At 53.6% G+C, this 21995-nt stretch overlaps 1 protein-coding gene across 2 annotated transcripts in view; it reads right to left on the reverse strand.

Moving 5' to 3' along the window:
• Positions 1 to 21995, reverse strand: part of C3H8orf34 (chromosome 3 C8orf34 homolog) — a 49282-nt gene that overhangs the window by 21143 nt on the left and 6144 nt on the right. Inside the window, exons 2-7 of one of the 2 annotated variants that reach the window (XM_054178941.1) lie at positions 15538 to 15685; positions 14561 to 14692; positions 11560 to 11688; positions 5933 to 5961; positions 2821 to 2990; positions 1645 to 1811 (exon numbers count right to left, since the gene is read on the reverse strand). In XM_054178941.1, the coding sequence (XP_054034916.1) occupies positions 1645 to 1811; positions 2821 to 2990; positions 5933 to 5961; positions 11560 to 11688; positions 14561 to 14692; positions 15538 to 15685 (775 nt within the window). The remainder of the gene's footprint in view (positions 1 to 1644; positions 1812 to 2820; positions 2991 to 5932; positions 5962 to 11559; positions 11689 to 14560; positions 14693 to 15537; positions 15686 to 21995) is intronic. The other variant, XM_054178947.1, reaches the window with a different exon arrangement.

Genomic DNA, 21995 nt, shown 5'->3' on the forward strand with positions numbered 1-21995 from the left:
CACCCCAAGGAAGAGCCTCCCACGTGGGTGTGCTGCAGAAACCTGCTGGAGAGGTGGCATGTGAGCAAGAGGCAGCAGTGCCACAAGGAGGGAACTGCTGAGGCTGGAAGAGACCTTTGGTATCACCCAGAGCTCACAATCCCACCCCTGCTGCTGAGATTCACAACCAGTTCAAGCTACACAAAGCCCAGGCTGCTCCTGGCAGTGCCAGACCTGCCTGGCTGCCCCTTCCTCAGCAGCAGGATGGAACAGCCCCCAGCAGCAACAGCTGCTGCTGCTGCGGCTCTGGCACAGCCTGAGGAGTGCTGCTCTCCCAGCTCCTGCACCGCTCAGGATGACAGGAGGCAGACATCCACAGCGTGCACCATTAGAGGAGCTCACAGGATCACTGCCCTGGCCTTGGGAAACCTGCCACATTTTGTTAGGGTGGACAGCCTGGGCAGCTCCAGAGCCACTCTGACACAGCCTGCAGCGGGGCTCTGGAAGTGTGAATTATTTTGCTGTTTGCTCCCCCTATGAAAAGGTCACTTTCTAGTCTAGAGGAGGGAAAAAAATAACCAATCAGTTTCTCCTCTCTCCTGCATGTTTCTTGTCAATGTGCCCAAGGGGTGTAGGTCATTGCTGTGCTTCTGACACTTGGATGTGCACTGATCTACAACCACAGGTTTGAAATGCATGTCCATGGCAATGAGTAGCACAAAAGATGCCAGAGCTCACCACAGCAAGCTGCAGAGCATCAGCTGAACACTCCCCACCGGCTCTACGATCTCTGGGAAGAGAGATTCCACAGCTCCGCAGCCGCCGGAGCGCTGCTGCTGCCCTGCAGCCTCGGCTCCGCTGCTCAGCCGCTCGCAGCTCGGCCGCGCGGGGATAAGCCAAACAGCAGCGCCCTCCGGTGGCCTCCGCTGGGACTGCGCCGCCCTGAGCCCCCTCCCGGCCGGACAGACGCAGCTCGGCCGCATTTCATTCCCTTGCTGGCCTTTATCTTCAGATAAAGCTAACAAATGTTGGAAGGGAAAAACACTGCTGCAAGCCGTGAGCGCTTGCTAAGCGTCTCGCACTGAACAACGGCAGAAAAGGGAAGACTGATTCACTTCCTCCAGCGATTTCCCTTCTCTCAACCAGCAATTCCAGGACAGTCAGCAGAGATGCTCCCAGAGTGTAGTTTGATGTATCTAATGTTACAGTCTGCTGGAAAAACAGAGCCAAACCTCTGGAGAGGCTACGAATGCCCACTGCCTAAGCTGTGTGTAGCTGCTAAATCCCAACCAAACTACACCAGAGACAGAGCCGAGACAGCTGAGAAAAAGAGAACCAAGTGAAAGGCAGCACAGCTGATTCTGCTCCTTGCACCTAAATACATTCCCCAAGCAGAACCTGCAAGTGCTTGGTGTAGGAGATCTCCTGAAGCATTTGGCACTTCACAGGACATGGATGCAGCTGCTGCTGTCTCCACACACTCTCCACTGCATCCCCCCCTGGCAGCTGCAAGCTAAACCCTAGGAAGCTCCACACAGCCGCTGGATACCTGAGCTTCAAAGAGGAGGAGCAGTTTGAAGCTTATCTGTGGGCAGCTATGGCACTTGTTAGATTCATCTCTACTGCAGGAAGTGGCAGAGAACAGAGGGAGTGGTTTGCAGTTACCCAGCAGCTCCATCGCATCATCCTCGTTGTCGATGTCCTCCTCGGTGACGGAGGGAGCTGTGCTCTGGGCAGAGTCGAAGGAGTCCTGTGAGAGCATGGCAGCCAGCAGCTTCTTGTGCTGCTGCTGCTGCTGCTTCAGTCCTTTGCTCTTTGGCTCCATTTTCAAGCTGGGAGGGAGGGAAGCACAACTTTCTCTTACTGCTGCTCTCTAGGACACAGGCCACACGCTTCTCAGATGGCTGCAGCCCAGGATGTCCTCCAGACCTGCTGCTGGACACCACCTCAGCACACTCAAACCCCCCCTTCCCTGATCACTGGCTGCTAGGGGTCACAGGCTGGCAGGGCACCAGCCTCCTTGGGTTGGCTACCCCAGCTTTCCCAGTCAGGCCAGCCATGAAATCTGTCCTGGGTGCTGGCCCCAGTAGCAGATGATACAAGGAGAGGAAATGGCCTGAACCTGCACCAGGGGAAGTTTAGTTTGGGGGTGAGGAGAAACATTTTCCTTTCTAGACATTGGAACCAGCTGCCCAGGGAGGTGGTGCAGTCACCATCCCTGGAGGGGTTCAAGAGACCTGTGGAAATGTGGCACCTGAGGATGTGGTTTAGTGGTTCAGTGGCCTGTGAGCCTCTCCTGGCATCAGGTGCCCCCTGTTCTCCTTGTTCATACACCAGGCAAGGTGATTTTGTCATGATGCCCAACAAAGCTGCTCCAATACTCTTCTCAAAGCCATTAATCACATTTGATAATTACAGCATTAGCTGTGAGGCTTCTCACAGCTTGTACCACCCTCTACACAGACTAAAATATGCTGCTTTGAATCATCTTAGCTCCTCAGAACTAAAGCTCCCTGCTCCCTTCTGCAGGTCTGATAGAGATGCTGATTCCTGCTCCTTCCCCTTGAGGCAAGGCACACAATATGCCTCATTTGCTCTGCAGCCTGGGCTGGATCTTTATCCAGTGTCTTTATCAGACTGCTGAATGAGGAAACAAAACCCACCCCAGGCCCTCTGCTTCCCCAGGATCTGCCCTGGAGAGAGCAAGGTCTGAGTCCTGCTGGCTCCAGCACAGCGCCTGGCTGCAGGATCACTGCTCCACACTGCTGCCTCTGGACCAGCAGCTCTTGCAGCCTCTCCCTACACCCCCACCCCCATGTGCAGGCTGCAGCCAAGCCTCACCTGCCTCCAGGGCTGCTGCTGTCCTCACTGTCCCACTGCTCGTTTTTGCTCCTGGGCGTTGGGGGCTGCAGCATCTCCGCGGCCAGGGGGTCGGCGTCGTTCTCCTCACGGCCAATCCATTCCCCAATCACTCGAGGCCTCAGGATGGGGGTGTTGAAACCTGCACTGTCCTGAGGGGGAGCAAAAACCAGAGAGAAAAACCTGCTGTGTCCTGAGGGGAAACAGACCCCCAAGAGAAAAAAACCTGCTGTGTCCTGAGGGGAAACAGACCCCCAAGGGAGATGCTGCCCTGCTGGTTCTCAGCCACACAGGGAAAGAATAAATGGAAAATAGAAGTGGTCATCAAAAGCACAAAGTGAGGACAGTATCAGAGGGCTGCAGAAGGCCCAGAGACAGTCAGGGACTGATGAGAAGATTCTTAGAGGCCTCTTCCAACTGAAGCAGTTCTACGATTCCAAGATTCCGAGAGGGATTTGCCCGCTCCAGTGCCTAAACCTCTCCTATTTCTTACCCTCCAGCAGCAGCTGGAGCTACCTGGAGGATCATCTTGAACACTGCTGCTGCCTCTTGGACAAGCGCAGAGCTCCCCCAGGCAGCAGCCTGCCAGCTCTGCTGAGCCACGCACAGCCCGGAGGCTGCTGCCCACTACCAGCACTGCCCTTACCTGCATGGGGAGTTAATGCAGAGCCAATAAATGCCTCTGCATTTGCCACTTCAGACATAGCCCTGCTGGGATTTCCACCTCGCTCCAAGAACGGCATCACTGCCCTAAGAGGCTGCAGGGCTGGGCCTGGCACTTGTGACCCCGCGCTGGGAGGAGGGGGCTGCGAGGGGCTTACAAGCACAATGCAAGTGGAGCTGTCAAAGCAAGAGTGATGATTTCCAGGGTTAGGCTGGGGACTGAGATTAAAGAAACAAGTAGTCCTTCAAAGGTGTCTGAAGAAGCTGCTCTGAAGTGGTATCATAGAATGGGTTGGGTTGGAAGGGACCTCCAAAGCTCACCCAGTCCAACCCCCTGCAGTCAGCAGGGACATCCTCCACTAGAGCAGCTTGCTCAGAGCCCTGTCCAGCCTGACCTTGAATAGCTCCAGGGATGGAGCCTTAACCACCTCCCTGGGCAACCTTCTGCACTGTTCCAGAAGCCTCCTGGTGCAGAACTTGTTCCTCACATCCAATCTCAATCTGCTCTGCTCTCATTTCAAACCCTTGCCCCTGGTCCTGTCCCTGCAGGCCTTTGGGACCAGTCCCTCTGCAGCCTTCTTGCAGCCCCTTCAGCTACTGGAAGGCTGCTCTAAGGTCTGCCTGGAGCCTTCTCTTCTCCAGGCTGAACACCCCCAGCTCCCCCAGCCTGTCCCCAGAGCAGAGGATCTCTCTGAAGCGCTGTCTCTGCTCTCAGCCTCACTGGAAGGGCTGCAGATCAAGGGCTGTGTACAACAGGCCAGGCCAGCTGCAAACCACTGCAAGAAAACTGAGATGGAATGATGGGAGAGGAATATTTCAGTTGCCTTAAACTCTTTTGTAGGCCAGCAGAGACACTTCAAACACAGGTTCCTAATTAGCAGAGATGTTCTATTCCTATCCCCTAACGAGAGAGATGTTAGGAGCACAAATCCTTGGCTGCTCCCTAGCTGTGTCAGTAAATATTCCTGCCATGAAACAATGATTCCCAAACAAAGAGCAGCTGCTGAAACTCACTGCAGTGCTTACTTAGCCTAGCAACACTATTGTCTCCTCTTCCCAACCCAAACCATTTGCAAAGCCTCTTCCTTATTGACACAGACCTGCTAAGAGCTCAGTCTGAAGCAGAGGCAGCTCCTGAAATGCACCAAACCACAAAGCAAAAAGAGGCTGGGAGCTGCTGTCCTGTGAATATCTTTGCCCTGCCCTGGCCAGAAGCTCTAACTCTGCTCAGCAGAACTCCAAGAGCTTCCATTTGGACAGACACAAGAGTGACCCTGGATTGGAATCATGGAATCCCAGAATTGCTTAGGCTGGTAAAGACCTCTAAGACCACTGAGTCCAACCATTATTAGCCTCACTGCCCCTTGTCCTCTTGTCCTGCTCCTGCAGCACTCCCATGAGTGCCTCACCACACTCCATGTCCCTCCAGAGCTGCCCACCACTCCATCAGCTCATTGTTCACCCCAGGTCTGCCTCCTGCAAGCTTGGCCTGGCACAGCAGGACACTGAAAGTGGAATGCAGCCAGGAGAGAAGGGAGAAATCCAAGGAGCACATCATGGCTGCAGAGATGCCTGACCACTGGTGAATGTATGCACTGTGCACATCTGCCTGGTGCTGTGCCACAGTCAGGCAATGCAGGTAAGGGGACAATGGCCTCTGGCCCCTTGGCCAGGGGGAGACTCCCAGCATATGCCTAGGAGCCAGGAAAAAAGGATTATTGCCCTGCCCACAGTGCCTGCTTTACACAAGGTGCTTGGTTGAGGTTTAACCGAGACCCATCTGCCCTTGCTGAGGTTTTCTCCTGCTTCTCTGCCCTTTTCTCCCACCCCTTCCTCCCTAGGGTAATTCCTAACCATTCACAGAAATGCTTCCTGGAGCAGCTGAGCTCACAGCAGCTTGCAGTGGGAATCCTGCTGAAAGCTGCCAGTCCCTTAGGGGAAAGTGAGGAGCACCCAAACCTGTGCCCTTCGCCAGCAGCCCAGGCTGTGCACAGCACCAGCAGAACAAGCCCCCCGGGGTGCTGCCTCTGCCCTTCTGATGCTGATTTCTTTCCCAGACACACTGGGGCCCATGGCAGCACTCTCAGACTCTGGTAGAGAGCAATATCATTTACATGACCCAGCCATGCTTTGCCTCTCTCTGTCACCTTGCTGTGCTCCTGCAGCCTTGTCAGACCAGCTCAGCACAGCCTCTCTGACCTCCTTTCTCTGCGAGATGCTCTTGTCCACAGGTGCCAGCCCACCCTGGCTGCAGCTCTGGATGCATTGACACAAACTGTACTCACCCACAGAGCTTTCTATGTGCAAGCTTCCTCTGAGCCCAGCAGCACTGAAGGCTCTCTGCCAGGACAGGCAGATTCAGTTCTCATTGCCTAAAATTACCAGGAGCACCTCTGTCTGGGGGGGTCCTGAGGCACACAGGAGGTCTTACCTTATCCAGTTCATCAGAAAGAGCAATGCCTGGAAACAAAACAGATGAAAACAAAATATCATCTTTGGAAACATTCTCCCTCGAAATGCCTTGCAGCACAGCAGGCAAAAGCAAGCCTGAAGCTGCAAAGTTCCCCTGCACCACGCCGTGGGGCAGGATTGGTGCCGCTAGGGAAATGGCCTGGAAACAACCTGCCCTGAGCTTCCCTCAGCTCCAGTGCCAGCAAGATGAGTGTTCAGCAATACATGGAAAAGCAAACAGCAGCTGGGACAGAAAGGTGCCAAGGAGCTTAAGCCCACCGCCCGCTGGCTCCTGAAACTCAGCCAGCAGAGCCCCAGTTGGGCACAGAAGCCTCCTGATGCAGCCCTCACCCTGAGGGGCACACAGGGCAGCAGGGGCACGACTCCCCTCTCTCTCTCCATGGCTCAGTGTGCAAATGGTGCTGTGAAAACAGCTCAGGGAGAGGGAACTCTCCAAGTGAAATGCAAACCAGTTTGCCTGAGCCCCCTGGACAAGAGCCTGGCTGCTGCTCTTGTCCTTCCTGCTGGGGTTCTCTCCTGCCTGCTTCCATCCTGCCAGTGAGCTCTCCTAGCTGTGACTCTCCCGTGGCACACTAAACACACCTGGGCCTGGGTGGTCTCACACTTGGCAACAAACCTTCACAGGACCCCCCTGGCCCACGGGGGAAGGAGGTAACCATGCACTGAACCACGCTGAAACCTCTGGCAGACCGAAAGCAAAGCACTCCCAGTGCTGAGGAGGTTTGGGCAGAAGCATTTCCAGGCCAGGAGCCATTCAAGAGCAGCTTGCCCCAAAGCATCTCTCTCTCTATGGCTTTTTGCTACCCAAACTCTCAGCCCAGCTGTTTGCCACGGCTGGTTTCAGAACAAACATGCATTCTTAGAGCTGCTCTTCACAGGCTTGTCTTGGAGCCCTCTTCCCAGCCCCGTGGCCTCTGCAGCAGCACCATGGTCAGAGCAGGGAGAAAGCATCCGGTGGTCATTCCAGCACGGCAGTGTCTGCCCTGCTGAAAAAGGGCCCTCCCAAAGTGCATCTGCAGCATCCTTCAGTGGAAGGAAATCCCTTTGGGGGCTGTACTGTGGGGGATGCCCATTCAAGGCTTCCTTTAGGACCCCTTGCTTTGTTCCTAGCTTACCAGGAATTGAACTCTGAGCATTGCTACTAACAGTTCCATCAGGCCTCAGCTCCTGCCCAAGCAGCTCTGAGCAGCAGAGGTTTATTTGCTGCTGCTCTCCTGCAGCAAACACAATCAATCCAGGGCCTAATGCCTCTGCTCCCTGGCATTATTCCTCTTCAAGGAGTCGTTTCCAGGCTCTGATGCTCTCCATTCCACAGCACACAATTAATTTTCAAACCAGTGAGCACAAGTTCAGGTCTTTTTGATGTGGCAGGGCACCCCCCCCCCCGCCCCCGCCTGCTGCTTTCTCCCTCAGCAGCTTCAAACTGTGCAGCATCTTCATGTGCTGGGGCTACAGGAGGGGTGCTGGGATGAAAATGAAAGCTGTGAAACTTCAGAGACCATTTCTGCCTTTAGCTGTGGTCCTTAAATAATGCCAGCAAGAGACAAAGCAACTCCGAATGAGCTGAGGCTGTTGCGAGCCTGACCGTGGTCAGCTGCACGACTGCCCCTGGCAAGTCCAACGAGCACCTAGCCAGAAGGAAACCGAATCGGTGCTCCTTCAGCTGCCTTCTTCAGCTCGGTGGGAGCCAAGAGCTTGAAGCATTCTGCTGAACATCCAGAAGATGGCCACAGAGCTCCCAGGCGCCAGACCGCCTCCCTCCCAAGCCTTCAGGACCTGGCAGCTTCGGGACGCGCTCAGACCACCTCACCGCAGCTCCAGCTCCTTTGGCAAAGGTCATTCCCGGGATCAGTCCGGGCCAGGGAACTCCTGGATGGCCGAGCTGCCAACCTCGGAGCATCCCAGCTTCGGGAGCACAGCCCAGGACGTGATCCTTCTGCCGTGACCAGCCCTGCAGCTTTGGGCACCGGCACAGAAACCCTGCCCCATGTGTGCCCTCCGCAGGGACCGCCCAGGGCCCCCTCCCGCCGGGCTGCGCAGATGCTGCTGGGACAGGCAGCCCGACAGGCGCTGCAGGGCAGGGTCTGGTGCTCATGGCAGCTGGGCTACAGCTGGAACTGATGAGCTTAAAGGTCTTTCCCAACCTTAATGATTCGACTTCCATGTCCCATGGCAAACCCTCCTGCCGCAGCACGCTGGATTCCACTCCCTCTGCCCGTTTCCACCCTCCGTTCGACACGAGGGAAATGGAAACAGCCTTGCATTGAAAAGGGACCCCCCACACCACTGCTCTGATTGCACCAAACAGCACTGCCCCCACAACATACTTACCCGAAAGGAGCCCTTCCCAGGCAGCTCTGTGCAGGAGCTTTGATGCAGACATCATGGCCCAGAGGCTTCCCCAGGCCAAGGCCATCTCAGGAGAGAGTAAACCACACTGCAAAGCCCTTCAGAACTCCTGGGTTTAGGCAAAGGTGGGCACTGCAGGAGGTTGGTTAGGATGGGAGGCACACAGCAGCCAAAGACAGTCACAGCTCAACCTTTCTACTTGCCCCTGAATGCCAGTTCCCTTCTTCCAAGGACTGGAAGGTACCACCCTGAGGTGACACTCGCACACACCCCAGCTCTGCAACAGCATCAGGGAGACTGTCAGCAAGACAAATACTGCTCCAGAAAAGGACACTGTGACTCAGGAAGGGACTTCAGTCCTGAGACTTGGAGTAGGTTAGAGCAGAAGAGCAAATATCTCCACAAAGATGATTAAACCTTTGCCATCTGTAGGGAAAAGCTGCTTAGAAGCGAAGCAGCAGTGATCTCCTGGCCACACAGGCTCCACTTGATAATTGAACAGCAATAATTCTGTTGCCATCCCTCCTGTTCCAATCTCAAACACCATTATTTGGATGGCTGCTCATCCATCACCCCTCCAGCAAATGGATTTCAGGAGCCAGGGCAGCATCGGATGGCAGCAGCAGCAGGGAGATCAAATGACCTCCCTGAAAGGGCTGATTGAGCTCCTCTGAAAGTGCCAATCAGGACATCAATCGCAGCCATCGATCGCACACAGGGCCAACACCAGTCCAAAGTCCAGCCTGAAGAGGAGAAACGAAAACCCTCTGCAGAAGGCTGCTGGTGTGGCTCAATCAGCAGCACACATCCCAGGCAGGATGCTCAGCTGACCATGGAGAGGTTGTTGAGACAGCTGAGGCCAGCTCAGACCCACAGCTCTGACACAGAAGCCACTGCAGCACCATGTCCTAAGCTGTGCCCTCCTCAGCTGGTTGCCAAAGGTTACTGGTAGAGGTCACCTCTGCTATGGGGACAGGCTGAGGGAGCTGGGGGTGTTCAGCCTGGGGAGGAGAAGGCTCTGGGGCAACCTCAGAGCTGCCTTCAAGTGCCTAAAGGGATCCTGCAGGAAGGCTGCAGAGGGACTTTTCATCAGGGTGTCTGGAGCCAGGCCAAGAGGGAATGGTTTGGAGCTGAGGCAGAGCAGGGTTAGACTGGAGCTGAGGAAGAAGTTCTTCAGTATGAGGGTGGTGAGACTCTGGCACAGGCTGCCCAGGGAGGCTGTGGCTGCCTCCTCCCTGGGGAAGTTGAAGGCCAGGAGGAGCAGGATGAGGATGAGGTCTTGAGCAGCTGAGTTTAGCTGGGAGATGTCCCTGCCCATGGCAGAGAAGTTGGAGCAGATGATCTCTGAGGTCCCTTCCCACCTGAGCCATTGTGTGACACGTGCCATGCAGGATGGCTTCACAGTGACACCATCCCCACCACCAACACCCAGTTCCAGTGGGCAGAGGTCTGGTGCCTGTCAGGGGCACTCCATGCAAGCACATCTCCCACACCAAGCCCCAGTAGTTCCCTGCAGCGTAGAAGCTTCTAAACAAAGCCTCACTTGAATGTCTTCCAGAGGCAGCTGAAAGCACTGAAGCAGCTCAGAGATGTACACACTGAGCTTCCCACATCCCACACTCAGGTTCACCACCCACCCCAGGATGGGATTTCAGTGGCTTGGTAGCAGATTCTGATCTTTTTCTGAACTAGTTCTACCCTCACTGTCGGGAGAGTTTTACTCCTGCTGCTGATCATCTTCCCTGTGGAAGATAAACAGGCTCCAAGGCTTCTCTGTTTTATCTTTCTCTTAAAGGAGCAGGATCCTGCCTGCCTGCCTTGAGCGCTGCAGAACCAGCTAACAGCATCAGGAGAGCTGGTGGAGCCTCTCTGGAGGGACTCAGATCTTCCATTCCTGGAGACGTTCAGGAGCTATGAACATGGTCCTCAGCAGTCAGCTCTAGGTGGCCCTGCTTGAGCTGAGGGTTGGAGCAGATGATCTCTGAGGTCCCTTCCACACTCAAATATTCTGTGGCTCTTTCTGGTTTCCAGCAGTACTTCCTCCTAGCCTGCAGCTGGCTTTCTTCTGTACTCATCTATGGCTTGATTAGTCCTCTGCCAAAGGAAGGGGAAAAGCAAAGCTTTTGCCCATGGCAGCAGCCAGATGCCACTGTCTCTGGGACTCCCTCTGGCCACCTGACCTGGAATGGTTGCCAAAGCTTTGGTTAACCTTAACCTGCTGTCAGTTCCTGATCTGAGACTGCCTGTTGAATCCAAAGCATGATCAATTTCTTTCCCTCTGATCTGTGGCAGCCACCTGGCCCTACCAAGGACTCAGATGTTCCTGAAGCAGTGTTGGCTGTCTCTGCTGAGAGGTTGTGTTATGGAGCACCTATCTCACAGCAAAGCACGTTGGATACCACCAGCTGCTGCTACCCTGTGCAAACTGAGCCATCCCATCCCCATTTCCATGTGCACTCCAACCCCTAACTGTTCACAGAGGGGATCTGAAGGGGTTCACAAGGCAGGTGTCCTTCACACCTCCTTTGCAGCAAGCTCTCACTGATGTAGTCCTCATTCCCCCCTCCAAAGTCCCTGTTTTCAATCCCCCATGCTCAGAAGACACCTCTCATGGGCTGGCTGCAGCTCTCTTCTACATGAAACAAACCCTACCAAAGCTGCTCCTCATCACCTCCAGGAACTGTCAGAACTACTCCTTGCCCACTCGAGGATGCTGCCTTTAGACACTGCTCTTCCTGCACTGTGCCTTGGAAGGGGCAGCACTTGGGGGTTGTGATGAACGAGCTGAGTACCATCTGTGGGAGGATTTGCTGCAGGTGCTTTGCACATGAATGGCTGTGGGAAGCTCCCAGGAACGACATGGGGCCAAGGACCCCGAACACCTCCCTGTTTCCCAGTGATCTCCATCAGAGAGGTTAAGGCTTCACCCTCAGCCTCACTGCTGTGTGTTCCCAGCACCTTCCTCAGCCCAGCCTCTGCGGGGGGTGCTCTCCAGGAGCTCGTTCACTGAAGTGGCAGAAAGCTAAAGGAACAAAACAAAGGAGGTGGGGGGCGGTGGCCTCAGCCAGCAGGAGCCTGCTAAATGATCTCTGACGTTCTGCAAGCCTCCTCCTCGGGAATGGAGCTGCTGATGGCCCCGAGCTTGGCCTTGCCAGAAGGCCACCTTCCTGCTAGGCACTTCCCAAGGACAACTCAGGCAGCAAGGTTACATTAAACAACTGAAATCAGACAACTTACTGCGAGAGAGATTCTCAAGGGCTTTTCCAAGCTTTCTGCTCTCCTGCAGGATATGATTTAGTTCATCAAAATCCTGGCTCTCCGGGTTTGTCCTCCAGTCCCACTTAGGATGCTCTATTGACCTTGGCACTGAATGTACACAGATATATAGAGGAAGTTTAGATGTGGTGCTTCGGACTCCTACATCAGGGGGGAGAAAACAACAACAAAAAACCCCACAACAAAGCTGCAGAGTGAGTTTAGGAGCTCAGGTGCCTGGAGGGGAGATGACTTCACTCTCCCTCCTGCTTTAGCAATGGGAAACCAAAGTGAAAGCATCTGAGAACAAATCCACACCTGGGATGAGTCAGGGGGCTGAACTCAGGGGCAAGCAGGAAGAATTCATAGTGACCACCACAAAAGAAGCTATAAAATAGTGCAAGCCCATCAAAAGGTAATGAAAGTATTTGCTGTGGAGGGACCTCACTTACCCCAAAAGAGAGCTGTGTGCCCCAGGGGCCGAGAAGGACAGAATGCAGGTGAGGAGCTGGCACTTTGGGCTTTGCTGGCCCTTTTCTCATAAAGGAGAAAGATTTCAGACAAAGCCTTTAAAGCACCATCTAGAGATGGCAAAAAGTGTAGAAAACAGAGTTGATTAAAGAGGTGGAACAGAGACCTCCCTGCTGCCCACGCTGCACAGCCTTTCATCTTCCTGCTGACACTCAAACTGCATCCTGGGGGAGATCTTCCTGTGCAGCCTGCTCTAGGTGTAGCTGTGTCAGCAGGGGGTGGAATAGGTCATCTCCAGAGCTCCCTTCCAATCCCTACCATTCTAGGAGCCTATGAAAGAGTCCTGAGCTCACAGTCTCCTACTCATCATCTACCACCAAATTCTCAGGAGCAGGGTGAGCATGAGGGGACAAGAGGTAAGGTAATGCCTTCAGCTGCAATCACAGACTGAGGAGACATTAAACAGAGCCACCAGAGAGGAACAGGAGGAAAGGGACACAGGAAGCCTCAGCGAGGAGGAGGGAAGAGCAGGGCAGGTTGGAGTGCCAGAGACCAGCTCTGATCATTCCTGGGGACACTCTGAAATGCCAACCAGTCCATTTGTAGTGCCCTGGGCTAGGAACCACCATGCTCATTAAAAGTCACCTAAATTCTTGTGTGACCAAAACCTGCCTCCCTTCACAGCCCCTAGCACAGGGAACTAGGAGAGCACAACCTGAGTATTTCTCATCCTTTTTCTTATTTACAGCAAAAAGGAGAAGGAAAAAGAGAAATAAAGAAAAAGAATGCAATAATGCCCCAGACAGCACTGCTTCTAGCCTGGGACCAGCTGCAAAGGCTAAGAAAGAAATTCTACCCTGAGGTCTCTTTTTGCTCCCCTGCCTGTTGTGCTGAGATCCCACACTCCTTCCCTGCCTGCTTCTGCAGCCATCTCCTCTCCTCCCTTCAGTGTGCCAACACTCAGCCCAGCCTGCAGCACCAGCCCAGCCTGCAGCACCACGCCTCCCATCCTGGCTGCAGCTTGGCAGCCTTCTCTCTCCATGGGCACACTGAGCCCACACCACAGGAACCTCACAGCACCACCAAAGGACTAACAGACACTGAGTACAGCAAACCCACACCCAAAGATGACCAAACCTCAGGGCTGCCAGGCTGCAGAGAACTCCAAGGAGTTGGAACTGGCATCACATCAGTTTGAAACAAACCACATCCTTCAGAACACCACAGGGCAGAAGTTTAGAGAAACCATGGGACCCTGAGGTACAATTTGTCATGAATGAAGCTCGATGAAAGCAAGATAAACTCTACCCAGCAGCTGTGGAGCTCCCAGGATCAGAACTGCCAAGGCTACAGACAAACCCTGTGACTCCTGGAGACCCTCTGAAACACACAACCCTCTTTGGTATGGATGGAGTCCATCAGACCCCATTCCCATGCACTTGGCACTACACACTTCATAGCATCCTTCCACAGTATTCTGACCTTCCTCTTTCTTTATTCCACTCACTCATTCCTCACAATCATCACAGCAGTGATTTCAGCTCCCTCATCACATCAGCTGCCTCAAGCCCGACCCTGTTACTTGAGAGATTCTCTCACAGCCCCTTGCCTACAGCCCAGGCGATTCAGTGCACCTCCATCACAGCATTTGCACAGAAACATTCAGGTTTCCCCTGTGGAGCTGAGCTTTCCCCATCCCACAGGAGAAGGCTGCACAGACTTGCCTGCCATCATTTTCTGGTGGCACAGCCCCCAGCCAGTGCATCTCAGCTTCGTTCCCAGGTGCCTGAGAGCCCTGTCACAACTCAGCAAGCCTGCTCTGCTGGCTGATGGCACAGGATCAATACTGCTTTTATCATCTGCACACTTCAGGGCTTGCAGACAGAGCCAGGCCAGCTGCTCTTCAAGTCCTCCAGTTCATTAATACACTGCATGGCCACCTCCAGGATCAAAAATCTCTGTGCTGTTAGTGAGCAAAACATGACTCCTGGCTTTGCAGCCCACACTGGCATCCAGGTCAGCTCTCTGCTGACACAGCCAGAGTGCTTCACACAGCTCCTGGACACTGAAAGCCTGAGAGAGCAATGAGCAGCCCTGGACTGAGCAGGGCCAAGCAGATGTTCACAGTGGTGGAGTGTGAGTGGGATGTGGTGAGAATGGTGAACTGAAGCATGGGGTAAGGAGGAGCTGTGAAACACTTGAGGCACTGGAACAGGCTGCCCAGGGAGGTGCTGGAGTGCCCATCCCTGGAGGTGTGCAAGAAACCTGTGGCCCTGTGGCCATGGTAGTTCTGGGTTGATGTTGGACTGGATTCCCCAAGCAAACAATTCCCTGATCATTGCACATTCATCACTCCGGTGATCACAGAGCAAGACTCAAACTCCCCCAGCATGTATCTCCAGCCACTTCAGCTGCTCATAGTTTGCTTTCCACTTCCACCCCAGTCCAACAGAACAGAACTGCCATGGGCCTGGCACTCTGCAGCAGCTAACAAGGTAGGGAAGCTCCTTACATGACTTGGACTCCGGCGAGGGTGGGGAAGCGTTGGACACAGCAAGGTCACTCTTGGACTTCTTAGGCTTCTTTGCATTTACCTGCCAAGGTTTATCATAGCTTCTAAAATCTCTCCTTGTTCCCTTGTTTTCTGTTGAAAGAAGAGAACCAGGCAATGAGAGGGTTGGCCAAAGACTTCACGAACACTGCAGCCACACAGCCCAAGCCCCAGCAGTCCCAGCCCAAGCCTGCTCTGCTTGTTCTCCTCTGCCTTTCACAGAGCGCTGCCACTTCCCAAACATCAGAACTCAGAAATCACTAAGTTTGGCCATGAGAAACACAACCTCCATTTTTTGTTATGGAGAGGTCCTTTTCACCTCCATTTGCTGCTTTCTGTGTTGCAGTGCTTAAACCTTTCCATTTGATAGCAACAGGAAGCTGATTTGTCAGGCGGTGAACATTTGGACTCCCTGAGATCTCTCACAGTCAGTTTTTAAGTGCAGCCTCCAACATTCTAATAGCAGCTTGTGCCAGAATATCAAAGCCAACACTTCTGCTTCAGAATCACAGCAAATATTAGTTCAGAAGTTATATTTTATGCTTCTGAAGATCTGCTGTCATGAATTATTCACTGTGGGGTTCATGAAGTAGCACCAGCAGCTTCTCAGGAGGTGTTGGGAGGGTGGCTTGGCAAAAATGGGTCGTCTCAGAGAAAATACCTGGATGGAGGCTAACCTCAGGCACAAACACACCACAGGAGGGGCAAGGGAAATGGGAAGGCAAAGAGGGAACCAAGGGACCTTTATCTGCACCTTCTTTCTCCCGGAGATGTTCCCACACTCTGCCCCACGCTCACAGCTGGCAGCCAGCAGCACCCATTCAATTCAGTGTCTGCTGGGCAAAGAGGGTTCATGGGGCATGCCCAGCCAGGAGAGGATGCAGGGAAGTGCAGGAGGGTGAGAATGCAGGCAGCCCTTCCCAGCAGGCAGAACATACCTGGGGTTTCAGTCTCTGCCCAAAGGGCAGCAGAGCCAGACAGGGTCCTCTGGAGCTGCCCACGGTTCCCCTGTTTGGACTGAAGGTGATCAATTAGAAATGGGATTGGCTGGTCAGGGGTCTCTGTTATCAGCTTGGTCATCAACTCCTTTGGGAAATCAAAACAGAACAAAACATTAGTGGGATGTTGCACAAAAGGAGCACCAATAGAGGGCAAGCCTGTTACCAACTGGAGAGAGCAGCTGGACAGAGCCACATCCTCACACAGCTGCTGGCTCTGCCCTAGATGGTGCTCCCTGAAGGGCTCTTGGCCTCTACAGTCACTTACCCTCTGGACTGCACAGTGAGCAGCCCCTGCCTGCCCACTCCTACCCAAACCAGCCCAAACAGGGAGAGACTCAGCTGCTTGCTAATGTTAGAGACGGCGGAGCTCTGGAGGGGAGCTTCATCTAGACTGTCTCTCACCAAGGTGGGAGAAAGCCTCTGACAGACATCACACAAGAAAAATCCAGAAAGTGGAGTAATTCATCTTTTGGTTGCTTGGCAACACTGACAGCAAAGCTTGCTTCCTTTTTTTCCTCCAAAACGCAGAACCGGTGACGAGCAGCAAGGTGCACTGCTGTGACACAGCAGCTGGAGGAGCCCTGCTGCAGAGGGCTCTGTACCGAAGGGGAAGGGCCAGCTGCAGCAGCCAGCTCTAGACTGAACCATTTCTCTCAATCCTGACTTTCTTTTTGGTCTTGGATGAATAAAACAAGAAGCTGAGAAGAGAGCTGCAGGCTCTGATGCTCTTCATTTCTAAAGGCAAGCTTGGGTGGCAATCTGTTAAGGACACATGGCAAAATCCACACAGAAACGTGGTGCTGAGAGGTGGTGGAGTGCCTGTGTGCCAGTGCCTGTGTGCCAGTGCCTGACTGCTGCCACCACTGACAGGAGGAAATGGTCTTTAATTAACCTGACAAAATTGCTTGTGGGATTCTGTACCTTACTGAAGGATATAATTGCATCCAGCACAAAAGGAACAAGAGCAGCTCTGAGGGGAGGGGAAATCAGCCCCTGTCCAGCAGCACCACTCTGTAAGCCTCTGCTAACACTGAGAACAACCTGGCTGAGGGAGAGATCTGTGCTGACCCCCAGCACAATCACTTCTGCACTGTGAACCAGGAAAGTTTAAAGGAGTGGAGAGAGAGGCTCCTTTATCTGGAGCAACAAAGGAGCTGTGCCACTCCTGGACACCTAAAGCTGAAAAGAAAAACCATTGCTGGAACCCTCCCAAAGAGGCAATAAGATGCAGTGCAAAACACCAAACTTCTTTGTGTCCTGAGCCTCAAGCTGAGCTGCCTCAAGCACTTCCAGAGAGGTCCTTACAAGCAAGCGCAACTCAACAGCAAGGTGGCCCAGAGCATGAAGCCTGGTGATTGTGGAGGGCAGAGCTCTTTGGTTGAGTATTCTGTTCTAAAAGGGGAGGGAAGAAGCTCTTGGAGATTTGCTTCCCAAGCTGCTCCAAGCAAGATCTGAATGTGGTCTCCAGCTCAGCACAGCTGAGTCCTGGCCTCTGCACTGGACACCTCCACCCAGCCAGCACTAACAGCACAGTGAGCATAGCTTCAGGCACCTGCTCTGTGCAAACCCACATCCACGAGCAGGAGAGTTATCTCCTTCCACAGCCTCCTGCCAGAGATCCCAGAAGGAGTCCTCACTGCCTCTGCCCTCCTACCAGATTCTGCCACCCAGACCACCAAGGCACCTCACAGCACCTGCTTATCCCCAAGCCATGCTCCTCAAGCTGATGCTTCCTCTGAGTCTCATCATCCCCAGCAGGAAACATCACAGAATGGTTTGGGATGGAAAGGACCTGGAAGATCCTCCAGTTCCAACCCCCCTGGAACTGACAGGGGCATCTTCCCCTAGACAAGGTTGCCCAAGGCCTCATCCAACCTGTCCTTGAACAGCTCCAGGGAGGCATTCACCCATCAAATGTGTGACCTGCATGTGTTGGGCTGCTGTGCCATGGGATGAAGGAGCAAGAGAAACCAAAACCCCAAAGCCACCCAACAGAAAGAGCAAACTTCCCACAAGCAGTACAGGTCCCCAGTCAGCACTCAGCTCAGCTTTTAAGTCTAAACATGAGCTTCAGTGAAGGTGAGAGGAGATGAGAGGTCAGCAATGCCTGCTGGGGGGAGTCTCACCTCAGCACCACTCTGCAGCAGAACCACCTTCAGATGAAAGCATCCCAAGCTTGCTCCATGCTCTCAGCTGCTGCTCGGGTGACAGCTCAGCAGACAGCAGGAATCACAAACTACACCAGGCTCAAAATAGACTTCACAGGTCTGAATTGGTTCCAAAACAAGATGTCAGAAGGGAAGGGATTGAATAAGAGAAACCAAAGTGTACAACGAGGCACAGAAATAAAGCCTCTCTCTGCTCTGACTCACGGCGCGCTCGGCAGGGGAGGCTGCACCAGGGGAAGGCAAGAACCAGCCTGAATGAAGCTGCCTCTGCACCAGGGCAGAACAGAAACAGCACAAGATGATGGAAACAGATCCATGTCTTGATCTGAGATTCAGCACAGGAGCTTCAGCTGTGAGTGCAAGCAGAAGTGTCAGGCACGCCGACGTCTCCTCAAAATGCTCTGGAGCAGGGCAGAGTGAGGTTGGACACCAGGAAGAAGTTCTGCACAGTGAGGGTGGTGGAACACTGGAACAGGCTGCCCAGGGATGTGGTGAATGCTGGAGACATTCAAGATCAGACTTAATGAGGCCCTGGGCAGCCTGCTGGAGCTGGAACTCCCTTCCAGCCCAATGCAGTCTCTGATTCTAGCTCAAACTTCTGCGTTTTCTACTTGAGCTCAGCTACACCTAACTGAAATGAGAGAAAGTTTTGCCTCTTTTATACCATGTTCTGTGCACAGCACACCTCATAACAGCAAAGAGAAAGCCATGCCAGGCTGGGTCTCCTTGCTCTCCACATCTCGACTGCTGTGTCCCCCTTCCACACTACATCCCTTTGCCTTCTCCATCAGTGGGACTCCCTCAGCCTTTGCCTTCCAGCTGGTAACAAGTGCAGAATCCTACTCAGCTCTCAGTGCCTATCCCCCTGTGCACCCCAGCTGCACTGCAGAGAAGGGGTGGGAGGAAGCTCCAAGATCCCTACAGACTGGAGCACCAGGAGAGCACAGCCATTGCTGTTGCTTCCCCACTGTACTACCCCAGATTAGGTCCTGCCCTGACCAGAATGAGACAGAGCAGGCAGAAAGTTGCTGTAAGCTCCATAAAACCTGGCAGGACACTCCTGCAGGGATTGCACCTTGCCCTGTGCAAGCCAGAAGAAGTGTGGGCAGTGATTTCTCCTTCCTCTGGAGCTGTGTCTCCTCAGGCTTTCACAGCCACTGCTCTCACTGCCATGTAAGACAGACTGGGTTGAAAGGAACTAGCAGCAGCTGAGCTGTGGATGTTTCCAAGAGCAGGAGGTGTGCACATATTGATGAGGCTGCAAGAGATCTTGAAGCAAGCAGGTCTAAGCTAGCACCTAATGCATGAGGTCTTCCTGCAGGGACCATCTCTCACTGCTGTGCTGTGCTCAGCTCCTCCATTAGCCATTCAGCACAGGCCCAGGCTGTCATCGCCTTGTGCCTGTCCATGCGGCTCATACAAATGAAGCAGTCTTCACAGTCAATTAATCATAGGGCCAATTACAAGAAAGCTCTAATTAGCTATGTCTAAATGTACCTAGCAGGTTATTAAATTAATTAAGAGACATTCTGTCTTGCCCTGTCATGGCTAACAGTAACCACACACCAATCACAGGGCTGACTCCTAGAGCCTGTGGCAGAGGGGCGCAGCCTTGGCTGCAAGCTGCTCACTCTCATTTCTGAGCAGCCCTCAGGAGAGCTCTCTCCTGACCAGACAAAGGATCAGGTGGCTTAGACAACAAGACTCTGATCAGCTCCAAACGATGGCAATTAGATCCAGCAGACCTCACACCAATGTCAGCGGTGATCTGGTCCACAGAGAGCGCAGAGGAGCCCAGCGAGCTCCCAGATGAGCAGCCAGGGTACGTGCAGCGTGTGCCTGGTGGACAGCTCCAAGCTGAGCTGATGACAGTTTGTCACACTCCACCACACACATCCTAACCTGCAGCACCTGCCCCAGCCTCCTGCTGTATTTTTTTCACTCCTCTTTCCTTTGAGGCTTTTCCCATCTTATCTCATTCCTGGCATTTCAAACATCTTTGTCCCCAGCGCTCCTGAGATCACAAAGCAGCTTCACACTTCTGCTCTCGGGCTTTGTCCCTGAAAGGTTTCCTTCCTCCTGTTCATTCACTTCAGACAAGAATGCTGTCAAAAGGGAGGTCACTGCTCCTGGGTTGCTCCCAAGGATTGCCAGCAGCTCAGCAGAAGAGGAGGTGGTCAGGGCCATGCCCCCAGGTAAGCCCAGCATGCCCCAATCACCCAGCCTGCTGAACCACAAAGACTTTCTGGAGCAGCTTGCACTGCTCCCAGCAGCCCTCTGCATACCCATCTGGGGCTGTGGAAGTGTCCCTCTCACATCATGACCTGCACTCAGCAGGGACTGATCAGATGAGGGTGGCTGGGATGGAGCAGAGTCACTGTAAGGCTTCCCTGAAGTGTAACCCAGAATCTTCCTCAGTTCCCACCTGCTCCGTCAGCCAGGGGAAGTTCTGCCCCAAAGGAGCAGCACTGCACAGTTCAGCCAAGAGAAGAGGAAAGCAGAGGTTCTCTGAGGGGGGTTCAGGGCTTCCATGGAGGGCAATGCTCACAGGCAGGGGCTCAGGAGGGCTGGCACAACCTGCTCTGATTTCCTTAACTTCCAGGCACAAAGCAGCACTCTGTGCATCACTGCCTCTCCCAAAAGCAACCTCAGCAGCCTAGAGCTGAGCTTGCTCTGATCAGCTGAAGCCTCTTCATCCCAATGTCAGGGTCTAAGGTGAAGCCTCTTGTTCAGCCCTCTGTGTTCAATGATTCATGACTGCAGCTGCTGCCACCAGCCCATCGTATTGCCAGGTCTTTCGCACCTCTCAGTATAAAACCAGCACTTGCAGCTGAAAACGAGATGAATGCCAATGAAGACTCAGGTGTGATGCTGCTGGATGAGAGCTGCAGCACCTCCAGAGTTTACCTTCATCATCAGTTCCTCTTTACTCTTCCATTCAGAAGTGATTGGCATGCCTGAGTCCCCACAGAATCCTCACCCAAGTGAGCAGCAAGAACAACCTCCCTCATGCTGGAGTTCAAGAGCAGCTGGAAACTGAGAACTGTGGCAACAGGAGCTGAAGAAAAGCCTCTGAAATGCAAGGAAATGTTGGTCACTGCTATTTGGCCCCCGGGAGGACAAGAGCAGTGGTTGCACAGGCTCAAGGCTGACACTTATCATATCATGGCCACAGCTAAAGTAGGTCTGAGATAATGGGGACAGCTAAATAAATATCAGCTTACATAAGCTGGACACTCCACTCTGAGTTACACATTAGCTAAGTGACATAGCTGAGCCCAAGGTTAAAGCCATCTCTACACCATGCAAAGCACAAGGATGAAGGAAGGACAACCCATGGACACTGGTCTGTGGAATGAAAACACCGCCTCAGAATACAGATTTATCCCCAGAGGAAAAGAAAACAGCAGAAAATGGCTTTAAAAGAAGTCATCAAAGAAAGGTGAGCTCTAATAATCACATAGAGTCCTGGAATCAGCTGGCTGGGGCTGGAAGGGAACTTTGAAGGTCATCCAGTGCAACCCCCTGCAGTCAGCAGGGACACCTCCAAGCAAAGCCCAGATCAACCTGACCTGCAATGGTACCAGGGAAGGAGCTTCTCCCACCTCTCTGGGCAGCCTGGGCCAGGGTCTCCCCACCCTCAGTGTCAAACATTTCTTCCTTCTCTCTAGACTAAGTCTCCTCTGAGTTGAAACCATCATCCCCTGTCTCTCTCCCCACCCATGGCAGCGAGTGCCCAGTGAAAGCCTCCTGCAGGTCTGATCGCTGTTCGACTTCAGGCTAAATCTGCCTGGTTCCAAGTGCAGGAATTCCTCTGGCAAACTCTCACCACCAGCAGCAGGGCTCCTGGTGAGAGCCCCCTGTGCTCACAGCAGCCCTGGGCACATGGGAGCTCCGAGGCAGGGCAGGAGAGAGAAGCCCATCTGGGGCAATGGATGGCACCAGGCCATGGGACTGATGCCACTGCCAGGCACTGAGGCAGCACTAAGAAGCCAGAGCAGGCAGAAGAGCCATGATGAGCTCAGGGCCTTGCTGGGCTAAAGCATGCAAAGATAAAGGGCCAGAGGGGGGTGCAGTCTGTGCAGGGAAAGGGCAGCTCAGAGCAATCTGTGATCGTGCTGTGGGGCAGTAGAAGCAGGAACAGCAGCCAGACCCCTGGCTACCCTCTCAGCACCCTAACTCCTGTGTATTTTATTTCCTCTCCTCACTCTTTGGGTTTTTCTTCAG

The sequence above is a fragment of the Dryobates pubescens genome, chromosome 3 (assembly GCF_014839835.1).
Source record: "Dryobates pubescens isolate bDryPub1 chromosome 3, bDryPub1.pri, whole genome shotgun sequence".
NCBI classification, from domain to species: Eukaryota; Metazoa; Chordata; class Aves; order Piciformes; family Picidae; genus Dryobates; species Dryobates pubescens.